At 36.9% G+C, this 15,278-nt stretch overlaps 1 protein-coding gene across 1 annotated transcript in view; it reads right to left on the reverse strand.

The window, feature by feature from the left end:
* Nucleotides 1–968: 968 nt before the first annotated feature.
* PLAA (phospholipase A2 activating protein) overlaps nucleotides 969–15,278 on the reverse strand; it is a 42,122-nt gene continuing 27,812 nt past the window's right edge. The window contains exons 10-14 of the mRNA XM_066368283.1: nucleotides 13,214–13,285; nucleotides 10,016–10,084; nucleotides 5,867–5,968; nucleotides 3,450–3,614; nucleotides 969–1,691 (exon numbers count right to left, since the gene is read on the reverse strand). Of these exons, the coding sequence (XP_066224380.1) occupies nucleotides 1,126–1,691; nucleotides 3,450–3,614; nucleotides 5,867–5,968; nucleotides 10,016–10,084; nucleotides 13,214–13,285 (974 nt within the window). The 3' untranslated portion in view covers nucleotides 969–1,125. The remainder of the gene's footprint in view (nucleotides 1,692–3,449; nucleotides 3,615–5,866; nucleotides 5,969–10,015; nucleotides 10,085–13,213; nucleotides 13,286–15,278) is intronic.

Genomic DNA, 15,278 nt, shown 5'->3' on the forward strand with positions numbered 1-15,278 from the left:
CACTGTGCTACCGCCTGGTCAGGCTTACCTACTTTTTAATATAGGAAGTTACACTTATCTTAAGTTCTCAAACACAGTAAGTTATGTAATTAACAGGAGAGTTCCTTCTTGGTGTTAGTTGCTAAGATGTTCACAAATTTGTGATCCACTGTCCAGGAAGTAGAGCATGTTATACACTTTTCTTACTTTTTCCTAATGTGATTCGTTCCATTATCTCTACTTCTGAAGATATAGATAACGTCACAATTTATTTAAGAGGTTATGGAAATTAAGTGTCAAAGTGGTTTGCACAATGCTTGGACCATGTTAGGTATTCAAAATAGTAATTTCACAGGGCAAGCTCTGGACTTGCAACACAGTTTGATATACTCCTGCTTGCACAGCTGCCTAAAATTCAATGCATTCCAAGTTGCCTAAAATTCAGTTAATTCTTTTAAGATAATGGAATTGTCCAAAACTAAACAATCAAATATCAATACTAGAATGAATGATGAAGTTACCTTGGGACCTCATCTCTCTGAATTGATACACAACCTAACTAATAAAGCTTAATAATTTGCTTTTACTTCATCTAAAAATGAGCAATCAATCAAATCAACTTTCTATTTATAAGTGGCTTAATGAATAAATTATTCCATATCTCTTCAATATAGGAAATCATTTACAAAAAACATAATCTTTAAAAAATTCTAAAGTACTCATCTTAAAACATGACTTGGTATTAGTGCTGATGAAAGGACTCAGCAAGGAAAATGAGTACAGCAGAAATTCAATAAAAGATAACCATCAACAATTAACAAGGGGTATAATATTAAAAAATTGATTATTTAAATAAAAGCTCTTGTCCTGTGTGGTTTAAGTACAGAAATTATATCACTGTAGTTGTTGTGTTGATTATAGCTCCTTCGTAGTTTGTTTTTAAACTCTTGAAAACCTACCAACATTATACAGGAAAATCTCACAGTTCATCAGTGCAAAAATTTTATTTCTCCTTTGTTTCCCCTGCCCCCGCATTACAAGATCAGAAATTTTACTTATTCCACAGCATTTTTTTTCATCTGTTACCAGTCATGTAAAATGTGAGAAAAACTACTAATCGATTTAAAATCTCAGCCCCTTTCCCAGTTACAGCAAATTTAGGATAAGTCTACAGCATTCACTTACTTTAGCTGGTTCTGATACCGAGGCATACTTTTTTATTTGAGAATCAACACCTAAAGACTTGGCTAATTGTACAGCATTTGGATCATCACTAATCACTGTTCCAAGAGCCACAAGAAGTCTAAAAGTGGCTTCTAGGTCTTGTACAACTTCAAAGACTGTGCTAATTACTGACAAGCATTGAGCTTTCCCTTCAATGTTATGGTCTTTATGAAAACAAACAGAATAGTTCAGGGTCAAGGTAGCCAGAGCAATGTGAATGTTCTTATTATTCCCTGATTTCAGTTCTATTGCATGGGACATTAGTGATTCCCTCTGGGACATCATGAGCTTTTGTCCTGCCTGTCCAACAAAACAATTGCAGAAAGTCCTCAGAGCAAGCAGCTGGTTTGCTGGCTTTCCTTTAGGGTTCAGAAGACTGATAAGATGACTGCTGAACTGAGCCCCTTCCTTTTCATTGCAGAAGTTCTCATTCACGCTCGGATGTTTTATTGACAACCGAAGAATGTCAAGCGCAGGAAAGACGATATCTGTTAAAAAGAAAAATTCATTAATATTTCTGAAAACCCAGAAAATTCCTAGGACTATCAGTTTTTAAGGCTTTCATTCTTGTTATAAAATTAACACATTAAAAATCATGTGCCTGCTTTAAAGTTCACATATTTCTAAAATTGTGTTAATGATTTTTTATTGTATTGGACTTATTACTAAAAGATTATGTAGGCTTTAAAAATAATGTAACTCTCTGGGGTTATCAGACAGCTGATGCACAGTGAGTTTTCAAAAAATCCCTGTAGATTGATGGTATTGGCACCTTGCTTTTAAAAATCCCATAATAAAACTAAAGAGCTAAAGAGAGAACATTCTTTATAGAAGAATTCCAGTTGACAAATGCTAATAGGATGCTTATAGGTTGGTGGAGAGCACCAAGGAACTGGGTTGACACCACATGAATAAATTAACTAAATAATTTTAAGCATCAAAGTGACGAAACCAGAAATAATGTGCCTTGTGATACAAAGGTAGTTTACAGTATCATTTATAAAGGGTATTCACCTTAAAAAATATATTGAATTAGAATCTAATTATGTCTAGCAGGAACTATAGAGATAGAGCAACACATTAAGTGATCAACCAAATCCACAATATGAGACATTTTGTAGGACAATTTTTTTCCTCCTATAAATCAATAGCACATAAAAAAATGATAGGGGAGAGGGCATTTTTAGAATTAAAAATTAAATGTAATGAATGCAAGCTAGACTTTTGTTTGTGAGCACACTACAGCATATACGAATATCAAACTAATTTTGTATACCTAAAATTTATATAATGTTATAGCAACCAATGTTACCTCCAACATATATACAATGGAATACTATGGGGCTATGAGAAAGAAGGAAATATTACCTTTTGCAACAATATGGAAGGGCCTGGAAACTATTATGTTAAGTGAAATAAGCCAGGCAGAGAAAGAAAAATATCATATGACCTCACTCATTTGAGGAATCCAACAAACTGTGAACTGAGGAATGGAATTGAGACAGAGGAGAGATCAAAGGGACCAGAGGGAAAGAGCACAGAGGGAAAGGGGATGATAGGATGGGATAAACCTGAAGGGAAGGGGGGAGGGCGCTGTGGAGAGGGTAGTAAGGGAAATGTTGAGGGGAATAGGGGGGAGGGAGGAGGCATTCGGGGTGACCCTAGAATCTATGTAAACACAATTAATTAAATCATTAAAAAAAATTTTTTTAGGCCTGACCTGTGGTGGCGCAGTGGATAAAGATAGACCTAGAAATGCTGAGGTCGCTGGTTCGAAACCCTGGGCTTGCCTGGTCAAGGCACATATGGGAGTTGATGCTTCCAGCTCCTCCCCCGTCTCTCTCTCTCTCTCTCTCTCTCTCTCTCTCTCCCCCTCTCTCTCTCCTCTCTAAAATGAATAAATAAAAATTAAAAAAAAATTTTTTTTTAAATAAAAAGTGAATGTACTAAAAAGAAAATCCTTACAGCAATTATTTGTAGCCTTGTGTTAACAGGCCATAAAGAGTTTCTTGGATGGCTTGCAGGGGATCCACAAATGCATTACAACATGGTACATGCAAGGGGCTCTTTACATTACCTTCAGATTCTCCTAACGCGTGTGAGCAACAGACTGTGAAGTGTTTTACAACGTGAATTACAACTACTCCGGTTAACTTTTATTTAAACTAGAAATACCAATAATATTGAGAGAAATGAAAAAATATCCTTCCTGCTTTCCAGTTACATTTTACAGAGTGTTTCTGTACCTTCAGGCCAGTTAATAGCTTTCCACAAAATCTGAAGTTGCTGGGCTGTGGGTTTTTCTGAAGAACTATTACATATTAGAGATAGTATCTTCTCAAGAAGGATCAGGTCATCCTCAGTTAACTTCTTCTCTTCAGGTGCAGTTCCATTAAGTTCCTTCAGTTTACCTAGAACCCAAAACCAAACCTTCAAAATTCTCTAACTTTAATCAGCCAGATACAAGAGAAATGCCAAAATTTATAATAAGTACTCTACCAGATCTTCCGAAGCTTTCTGCTTTGAATAAGTTTCAAAGAATATCATCTTTGTAATCATTTTGAATTGTTTTCAAAGCAGTACCATGTCATATATAGCAACATATAAGTCAACCCTCTATTTTCTCAATGACAAATTTATAAACAACTTTTAGCCCACTTATATCAATTTCCACAATTGTCAATGAAATAGAAAACCTAAATGACTATAATAATTTATTGATTTACAGTATTTCCCCACGTATAAGGCGGACCTTTTTTGAAAAATTTGGGGTATAAAAACTGTGCATCTTATACAGTGGTTGTAGATTATTTTTTACTTGCATTTCCCACTTTCTTGCGCTTGTCTTTGCACTCACTCATTGTTTCGTACTTGTTACCGGTATATTACAGTAGGACAAGCTAATGGTTGTTAAGTTTTGAGAGTAATGAGGAGTTGTCTGAATTTTATGATTAATAAAACTTGAGTTCAATAACTTTATGTAATAAATTTTTTTTCAAATTTCGGGCCCCAAAATTAAGGTGTGTTTTATACAGGGGGAAATATGATAGTTCCATATGAACCTTTCATATCACATTATTTATTTTAAAAACATTTGTTTAAAATGTATTGGTGTTAGAGAGGAAGGGAGAGTGAGAGACAGAAACACTGATCTGTTCCTGAATGTGCCCTGACTGGGGATCAAACCAGCAACCTCTGTGCTTTGGGATGATACTCTAACTGAACTATCTGGCCAAGGCACAAACATTATTTTAAGCATATTAAATGGAAATAATTGCCTTCCCACTTTATTCATATTTCATAAAACAATTTCTTTTAAACTCTAAATATAATTATATACATTCAATATGAGCATCCTTGTCATCACTAATGCTACTTTGGGTCATCTAACACTGTTTTCTCAAAAATCTTTCTCTCAAAACATAAAAACACCCTAATTCCCAGCAGAAAAGTTTTAAGAAAGTAAATTGTCCAAATTTACAGAAATTTATCAATCATAACTGGAATTTCGGACCTGTTTCTCTATTCTTTGGCACTGAAAATTTTAACACTGTCAGAATAAAGAAAACAAAGTTATTAAGAAATACAAAACAAACAAATGCAAAACAAGACCTCTTAAATATATTGTACATGAGTTTAAAAATGTCCAGTTGTAGCCCTGGCAGGTTGGCTCACCGTCAGCCCGGCATGTGAAAGTCCCGGGTTTGATTCCCGGCCAGGGCACACAGCAGAACTGCCCATCTGCTTCTCCACCCTTTCTCCTCTCCTTTCTCTCTCTCTCTTCCCCCCCCCTGCAGCCAAGACTCCATTGGAGCAAAGTTGGCCCGGCCGCTGAGGATGGCTCCATGGCCTCTGCCTCAGGCTCTAGAATGCCTCTGGTTGCAACAGAGCAATGCCCCAGATGGGCAGAGCATCGCCCCCTAGTGGGCTTGCCAGGTAGATCCTGGTTGGGTGCATGCAGGAGTCTGTCTCTCTGCCTCCCCACTTTACACTTCAGAAAAATATTTTCAAAAAAAGTCAAGTTGTTGTAAGTATACGTATACATTTTTATTGTTCAAAATAAAGCAATTAAGAAAACACGATTTTTATAAAGATAGTATGAAGGGTAATTTTGACCAAAAAAATCCCTGTCTTACATTCAGATATATATGTTGCCTCAAATAATTTTCTTGTAGTCTTGGTCCAGAAAAAACCCCCCTAAAAACCTGTCAGTTTGTTTTGAGAAAAACAAATTAGCAGCAAAAGCAATCAAAGTCAACTGAGAAGTTTTACTGTTAATGGAAAATTTAAATAGCCATTTATTATTTCTAAGGACTATTAATTTTTTAAAGCCAAGATTTTTATTTTTTAAATGTCTTAATTACTTTTTTTTTAAACATTAACAGATTAGGGGATAGGAATTTACATTCTTCCCCTTTAGTTTTCTTCTCAGTAAAGTCATAAAACATTTACCTTATATTTGCATAAGGCATCTTACAAAGTATTAAGGGTACATTAATCAGCCTGTGCATTTGTATTCCAGTTATGTAAGGCCACAATAGAAGTCTCTCTCTATCATGGAAACATCCAGTTCCCAGCTCATGCTAGGAGCTGAAATGGTATTAAGTACATGACAAAGAGTCTGTGGACATATGAGAACACTACTTAATTAAAATATACTTACCTAATATTTGTGTAGGGTTTGCTTGGTCAAAAGTAACAGCCTCTTTTTTAGGGAAATAAATATTCACTGTTTTAGATGTAGCTGATCGGTAGGCGCTATTCCCTATTTACAGAAGATGTTGAAAATGATAAGGAATGGTCAAAAATGAGATTTTTCTACTTTAATTATATGATTTTGTTTTCACAATTAAGATGTAACTATTCAATCCATGCAATAACAAGCAAACTCTGAAAAAAAGTTATTCATAATATGTTATATACTATTTATACTTGATATAATAAGTTTTAGTTTTTGGAATGGGAACTTAAATGTAAAATAAACCTTTTTTATTTCAAATTTCCTACTCTCATATTTAAAAAGAATATTTATTGATTTATTTTAGAGAGACAGGAAGCAAGAGAGAGACAGAAATATCAATCTGTTCCTATATGTGCCTTGATACAGACAAATCTACAACCTTTGCATACTGGGATGATGCTCTAATCAACTGAGCTGTCCAGCTGGGGCTATTTTAAAAAATTTTAAGAAATCAAAGAATACAAAATAATAAAATTTCCTATTCCCATCTATCTAAAGCGTATTGATTTTGTTCTTCTCGTGTCTTTTATTGCTTATTCCAAATGAGTAGTAGGCATTGTCATTTTCTACATCATTTTTATAAATCACTCCAAGTTTTTAAGTTCTTGAAAGTCAAAGGTTTTGTTCCAATGTAAAATTAAGGCATTTTGCAAAAATGATGAATAACATTTTCATCTTCTGAGTATATTAGAAATAGAAATTGGTAAGTTAGATAAAGCAAGTAATGAGATACACAAAAGGAATTCTAATTGCTTATAAAACACAGACTATTTACTGACACGATCAAAGATGAGCTATGCAGACATTGCCTGCACTCCTGATTTATTGAATTCTAGTTGTGTAAGGAGAATGCAAATCAAAGTTTCACCCAAACAATTATGTATAATACAAAGTCCTCAAAAGGAAAAGTATAGGATGCAATGAAAACTTATGATAGAGTAGGTAAGCTATGTGAATGTCCAAGAAAGTCTCATTGAGTTCATTTAATAAATACTATACTGCAAAATTAAATAGAAAAGAAAAAAGAGAAACAAATAATAATCTATTCCCTAAGAAACAAAGAGTCCTACTATTGCAAAAGAAAACAGCATGTACAAAGCTCCTGAGGTAGAAAATAGCATGGCATGCTCAAAGAATTGACACAGGCCAGTATGGCCAGGCAGAAAAAAGGCCACAAGGAATAGGATACAAATCGTGTGGATTCAATGGGAAGTCTTGGAAGGGTTTTAATCAAGGAAGGGGCATAAACAATTTAAACTGTAAAGATCGTTAGCTGTAGTATGAACCATGGAGAGACCAATTTGGAGGCTATTATTTCGTTAGTGTAGGTGAGAGACAACAGTAGTATGGACTAAGGTAAATAAACTTCCAGTCTATACACCAGACTGTTAAAGACTGTTAAAAAAGACTTCTGGAAATGGAAGGGAGCCGTTAACTTCAGACACTTTTGAAAATACAACAGGTATAGCTAACAATTACTAGGCATTTATTCAGTATAAAGTGATATTTTGTAATTTTAACATCATAACAACCCTAAGAAATTTTACAAATGAGAAAGAAGCAGAAACAGAATGACTTTCTCAAAGCCAAACAGAATAAAAACTAATGGAACTGAGATTTGAATATAAGCGTTCCTCACTCCAGAGTCCTAAATTTTAATTATTATGTGCAGTACTGCCAAAAAAATGGTACTTTCACAATGAAAAGATAGCTTACAAAATTACAAGTTAGTTCCCAAGTAAAGTTTATGGGTATTTATTTTATTATGCTCAGTAACATATACCACACATTCTCTTATATAAAAGAATAAGTAGGGGGAAATACAAGGTCTACCGGAAAGTTCTGTTCGTTTCTATCACAACAAGTTTTGACACGTAAGCACATGTTTATTTGGCGCATGTGTGCCTCTCTATTTTTATCACTTAATGTATACATACTGATGTAGCAAATTAAGACAAAGTTGATTCACGTTAGTCTTATGTGTGAAGCAATAGTGTACCCATGGCTACTGATAAAGTTCATTTACGCCACTATAATTTTTACGAATTTCAACAAGGAAGGAATGCTACAGAAGCATGTCTGTTGCATCCACCATATGCCCCAGACTTCGAACCCTCCGACTATCACTTGTTTTTGTCCTTACAAAGTTTTTTGAAGGGCAAAAAATTCAAAAATGAAGAAGGTATCAAACAAGCACTGGTTCAATTTTTCGCATCAAAAGATAAAACATTTTTCAAAAATGGGATATACAAATTGCCCTCACGCTGGCAAGAAATCATTAATAATAATGGCAATTATATTATTTAATAAAGTTTATTGACGGTAAGAAAAATTTGTATTGTTTTATTCCAAAAACGGACAGAACTTTCCGGTAGACCTTATATATGCCAACATATCTGTTAAACTTCCAAGAGGTAAACCACAAACTTAGCTCTGCATTTATTTTACTGGTATTCAACATAGAGGAAAGCATGTCTGCATATATTCAACAGTGATAAAGATGATGTGTCAGACTCTAGGTTAGATATTAAGGATAAAATAGCCTGACCAGGTGGTGGCGCAGTGGATGGAGCGTCAGACTGGGATGCGGAAGGACCCAGGTTCGAGACCCTGAGCTCGCCAGCTTGAGCGCAGGCTCATCTGGTGTGAGCAAAGCTCAGCAGCTTGGACCCAAGGTCACTGGTTACTCGGTCTGCTGAAGGCCCACAGTCAAGGCACATATGAGAAAGCAATCAATAAACAACTAAGGTGTCACAATGAAAAAACAGATGATTAATGCTTCTCATTTCTCATCTCTCTCCATTCCTGTCTGTCTGTCCCTATCTATCCGTCTCTCTGTCTCTGTAAAACAAAAGAAATAAACCACTTAAAAATAATATATCAGTTCAGAAAAAGGCCAAATATTCTAGACCTAAATTATAAAAGCAAATTATTTTTAAGAGTCCCCTTAGGAGCACAATGTTAAGGTAGTAAATAACATCTTCAACACATTAAGAATGAATGAAGGAGCCTAGAATAAACTCAGATTTGGTAAGGGTACTGAGGAAATCAGCCACAGCAGAACAAAAGTGTAACAGCAGTTTTCAACCCTGGCTGCATGTTAGAATCACATTGGAAGACTACGAAACTGCTCTTGCCAAGGCCCGAACACAAAGCAGTAGTAAACCAAGTGAGCATTTCTCGGGATAAGGTCTAAGTACTTATTTTAAAACTCCCCATGAGCCTGACCAGGCGGTGGCGCAGTTGATAGAGCGTCAGACTGGGATGAGGAGGACCCAGGTTCGAGACCCCGAGGTCACCAGCGTGAACGCTGGCTCATATAGTTTGAGCAAAGAAAAAAAGGTCACCAGCTAGGACCCAAGGTCGCTGGCTTGAGCAAGGGGTTACTCGGTCTGCTGCAACCCCAAGGCACATATGAGAAAGCAATCAATGAACAACGAAAGTGCCACAACGAGAAACTGATGATTGATGCTTCTCATCTCTCTCTCTATTCCTGTCTGTCTGTCCCTATCTATCCCTCTCTCTGACTCTCTGTCTCTATAAAAGAAACAAATCAAACAAAAAACCCAAAAAACTCCCCATGATTCTTATGTGCAGTAATGGTAATTCTGGCAACACTCTGAAAGACAAGTCAAGAAGTTTGGTCTCGGCCCTGGCTGGTGGCACAAGTGGATTGAGCGTTGTCCTGGCATATGGACTTCCCAGGTTCAATTCCCAGTCAGGGCACACAGTAGAAGCAAGCATCTGCTTCCTCCTCCCCCCAGCCAGTGCCTCAATTGGTTTGAGTGTGGCCCCAGGCACTAAGGATAGCTCTGTTGGAATGCATCAGTCTCAGGCGCTAAATATAGCTCATTACTCAAGCATTGGCCCCAGATGGGTTTGCCAGGTGGCTCCCAGTTGGGGCATACTATTTCCCTTCCTCTTACCTAAAAACAAAAACAAAAAAGAAAGAAACAAACCAGAAGCTTGGTCTTTAGAAAGAAAAGAAATACCAATTTTCTTAATCTTTTATTAAATAAAAGTTTAACAAACTTTAAAAATCTTTTTAAAAAAAGGAAACGAAGAGTATACCTGTAAATGGATCAACTCCAGCCACGGTAGTTCCCATACTTGCAGACCCTGGCACATAACGACCTCCACCTAAAATGTAACATACCTAGTCAACAAAAGAACTGCAAACTATCAAGTTCAAACTGCCCTTTTTTATATACAATAACTTATTTTTATTACCATATGCTTTGAAATGGTTTCTTTATATATAATAAATGGGCTGCATATTTAATGCAGAAAAATGCTGAGAACAGTGCCTGGCATAGTTATGCCCAATAAATGTTAACCAGAAAAATAATCCTCAAGTTTTAAAATAAACATTAGATGCCTTATACATTATAATTATAGAGGTTTAATGAATTACAAAAGCTTAATGGGTTGGAGAAATTAAAAGCCTTCCATAATGAAATCTTCAAAACTGTTCTACTGAATTAGAGAAGCAGGATCTGCCACAGAAAACAAGCAGAAAAGAAACTAGGTAAGAGTTATGGGTGCTAGGCCCTGGCCGCTTGGCTCAGTGGTAGAGCGTCAGCCTGGTGTGCAGAAGTCCCGGGTTCGATTCCCGGGCACACAGGAGAGGCGCCCATCTGCTTCTCCACCTCTCCCCCTCTACTTCCTGTCTGTCTCTCTCTTTCCCTCCCGCAGCCGAGGCTCCATTGGAGCAAAGATGGCCCGGGCGCTGGGGATGGCTCCTTGGCCTCTGCCCTAGGCGCTGGAGTGGCTCTGGTCGCAACAGAGCGACGCCCGGAGGGGCAGAGCATAGCCCCCTGGTGGGCGTGCTGGGTGGATCCCGGTCGGGCACATGCGGGAGTCTGTCTGACTGTCTCTCCCCGTTTCCAGCTTCAGAAAAATACAAAAAAAAAAAAAAAAAGAGTTATGAGTGCTATGACAATAGCCCAGACTCACATTTTAGATTATACTTGTGGTGGTCTAATTGAAAATAGAAAGAAAGAAATATGAAAAGCAAATGTACAGAATCAGCAAAATTTGGAGAAGTTTGGAGTTCTAGACCTGCCTTTCCGGGAAGAAGAAAGATGAGCTATCATTTTAATCCCTGAATTTAATACCTAGGAATTGGTATAAACAGTGCAACAGATGTAAAAAACAAAACACGCAAAACTCAAATACAAAATATTTACACAGATGTAAATAAAATTAAAATGAACACAAAATAACAGGATTTCAGTTTTTACTATATGCTAAGTGTCTTGTATGCATATATAATCATTTAAATATTAATTAAATACATACCACTATTACTTGCAATACTTTATTACAGACTGAATAACTTGCCCAAGGCATTATGAGGCAGAATACAGACCCACACTTTTATAAATATGGTTCTCTGACATTTAGAGATAGTCACCTGTTCAATATGCAGATTCATAGGGCCCACCCCTACTAATCTAGTCGTTCTCCAAAATGGCTTCACTTTAGAAACCTATATAGTGAGCTTTTACAACAGCCTAACAGCAAACCACACCCAAAACCATTTAATTTAATCAGAGCTCATGGGTGAGGGATCAGGGCATGACTATTTTTAACCTCCTCACTAACCTAGTGTGTCAGAATCTGTGGGTAGGACCTGAGGTACTTTAAACAAACATCCCAGATGATCTAAGTAATATTAGAAGTTTGACAACCACATAAATAAGGAAAAGAAAAAAGAATTAAGATGGCCCTTAAGTTGTAAGTCAAATGGGCAAACCTTTTGGCCCCAGTGCTATTGGTAAAACTGGGGAAACAACATCAACAATAATAGTTAACATATTCTGAGGGCTTAAACATATCCTGCCTAGAATACTTTCCATGTATTATATGATTTAATTTTCATAATATCTCAATTTGGTAGGTGCTGTTATCTATTTTTTATAATAGTTGGTTCATTTATCATCATAATTCCATAATTCTCTTGGACAGTTAGTATGCTATCTTGCACATCTCCATTATCACTGCATCTTCTGAGTTATTGACATTGTGCAACAGTGAGACATGCTCCAGTTATGATAGCGTTCTCTTGATTTTGTTGGTATTGTTTGAAGCTTGGTATGTTCTTTCTGTTCCAAAAAATATCTGCCAATGAGATTCGGGAACTCTGTTGTTCTAAGTTTCAGTGCATTATGCTCCTGAATATGCTGACAGAGAAAGTCATCATCTTATCTACTCTTCAGGTCCTTACTATCTTTTTAAATTGAATGTCATCAAAGACTTCCTTAAAAGCCACTGTGCCATCAAAACATTTTAGCTTGATAGTTGGTTACTGTAGTATACTAGGTTACCAATGCACAGGGTGCAGCTATCTGCATTGGTCCATTCACAGAAGAAAGCTCACTGAGAGCAATTCACAACTTCATGACACTGACCTAAGGTTGTATGTTGGTCCAATCTACGATTTAGACAGGACTGTATGTTGGCAAGGCCAATGGGTACCATAAATGCTATAAATCTCTTCCCAAATTTGATATATTGTCCAGGAAATCTGGCTGACGATCCAACAACAGCATCATAAAATATATCAAAACTATTCTGAAAACAGAGACTTCTTCAGCTGCGTTAAAGTCCAAGTCTGGCCACTTTTTTCCAGTAGTGTTGATGCTGAAGCATGCATACCTTGGTAAACAGTCACTTTGAAGAGACACACCACTTTTCAGGGCTTCATGAGGCAATTAGTAACTTAGATTAGGAAGACTAATCCTGGGTAGCTGGTGAACTGTCTCCTTCCACACTAAGGCAAATAGGCTTGGGCAGACTTCTTGACTGCACTGCTCCATCCAGTATCAGGGACGCACATGGCTCCTTCTCTGCTCATGATCTTGCCAGTGATAGCATTCATGATGTGTCTTGGTTGGTGGGCTCCCCTATTATCTAATTTCACAGATAAAAAACATAGGCTCAGACAGGTTAAGTACCTTGCCAACTTCTCATAGCAAGTAAGTAGTAGAGCCAAATTTTGAACCAAAGTCTGACTGGCTCTAAAACCTATGCTGTAAATGACTCCTGGCAGGAAGGACCACTGGAGAAAATGATGAGTTATAATAATATGCTGTTTAAAATTCATGAGAAAGTCACAAAAGAACTCCAGGAAAAAAGCAAAAATTAGAAGAAAAGGAGATCCATCAAAACTGGACATATAGATAAGTATCAGGTATTGAAGGATATCTCCAAAATGTAAAATGCTCTGCACTTAGTGAAGCTATATTAATCAAAACTGTATCCTACCTGTAAAAGGATCTGCTGCAGGCAGTGTGTTAGAAGATTCTGATGAAGAGCCTGGAACATATCGACCACCACCTGTGTGTGCAAAGGAAGGGGTGAGTAGACCAAAATTCTGAATTTCACACAAGACTTATATTAGAAGACTTTAAAGGTTAGAGGAAAATAGAAGAGCAAGGCTGTTACATGGGAGAAAAAATTAGAGTAAAAAATGTCACAGTTGAAAAGACTAGTAAGAAACTAAAATTTCAGTGATTCTCCAAGCTTATTAGTTTTCTTAACTTTAATACTTTAGCCCTGGCCGGCTGGCTCAGCGGTAGAGCGTCGGCCTAGCGTGCGGAGGACCCGGGTTCGATTCCCGGCCAGGGCACACAGGAGAAGCGTCCATTTGCTTCTCCACACCCCCCCCCCCCCCCCCCCCCGCCGTGCTTTCCTCTCTGTCTCTCTCTTCCCCTCCCGCAGCCAAGGCTCCATTGGAGCAAAAAAATGGCCCCGGGCGCTGGGGATGGCTCTGTGGCCTTGCCTCAGGCGCTAGAGTGGCTCTGGTCGCAACATGGTGACGCCCAGGATGGGCAGAGCATCGCCCCCTGGTGGGCAGAGCGTCGCCCCTGGTGAGCGTGCCGGGTGGATCCCAGTGGGGTGCATGCGGGAGTCTGTCTGACTGTCTCTCCCTGTTTCCAAGCTTCAGAAAAATGAAAAAAAAAAAAAATTTAAAAATACTTTATATCTTAGTCCTTGTGTTTAAATATTAAAATAACTAGAATTCCAATATAAAGAGAAAAATTATGGGTAGTCTCTGACCTAAATAATATATATATACAATCAATTCCTGTTCCAATAAAAATTGACAAGAATTCCTGTTGTTGCTTTTGCTATAAAAACCACAGGCATCAAATGTAAATCTTTTAGAGAACCCTGAGTTCATTAATTCATGTGTCAAACAGATGCATTCAGTGCTAGGGATCCAGCAGAGAACATGATTGCTTGTATCCACTGAAGTTTACAACTTACTGGAGGAGAGAATTATAAAGGGGATGAGTACTACAAAGGAAACAGACTTCCATTTATACCTTAAAAATGTGTGATGAGTGCACATATATGTTTTGTCAGTATTTCTAAGGAACTAATCAGAGGTGTTTACAAACTGATAAACATAAGGGTGCTTATAAAGTTAAAGCTTCAGAAGAGCAAAACAACCAAATAGTTGTTAGATTTTCAGACAGAACTAGATGTTTATTATCTATCTTCAGTCCAAAAGTGCAACTTTTGGGAAGGTTGTACCATTTATAGTTCAGTAGTGAGTCAGTGATAATTCTGTTTAAGTCAACATGAAGAAGAGATTTGCTTTATTAAGTGAACTGACAATGGAATGTGAAAAAAGGAAGTAATTTGGGAGCATGAAATAATTATCAGGGAAGAAAGAAAAATATATATAAGGACTTGAGACAGGAAAAGGATATGAGGTGCTTATAAAACAAGAAAGAACAGTAACGTGCAAAATGGAGTTAAAATTGACAAGAGCAAAATGTTAACAGTACAGTACCAATTTCAAAATTTTACTTAGAGCTTGCCCTATACCTAAGAAAAGAGGAAACATTTTGTTCCCTCCTCTTCCATGGCTTCAGTTCCTGGGACTTTGAGCTCAGGCTAATACTACTAGAATAATAATCTATTTCCTAGGAGCTAGGACTCGGAATAATGCTACTAGTATTACAATTTATGGACTGGCATGAGAACCTAATCCCATTTATAATGTTAGACATTGCATACTATGTTACAAACAACTGACTTAAAGTAAGCATGTGGAATATACATCACATATAAAATGAAACTACCCACAACTCAGTCCTATATGTGATACACAAAAACCATTTTAGCCTCATGTAAAAACAGAATTTGTTTATTAAATTTCACCACAAAATGTTTTTAAAAAGAAATGACTATATAAGGAACATAGAAAAAATGTTTTTACTTTAAATTATTAAAGTTTCTTAATTTTATTTATTTTATAACATGGCTGTAATTTTCTTTTTTAATAAAGACAGAGAGAGAGTCAGAGAGAGGGATAGAC

Source organism: Saccopteryx leptura, chromosome 2 (assembly GCF_036850995.1).
Source record: "Saccopteryx leptura isolate mSacLep1 chromosome 2, mSacLep1_pri_phased_curated, whole genome shotgun sequence".
NCBI classification, from domain to species: Eukaryota; Metazoa; Chordata; class Mammalia; order Chiroptera; family Emballonuridae; genus Saccopteryx; species Saccopteryx leptura.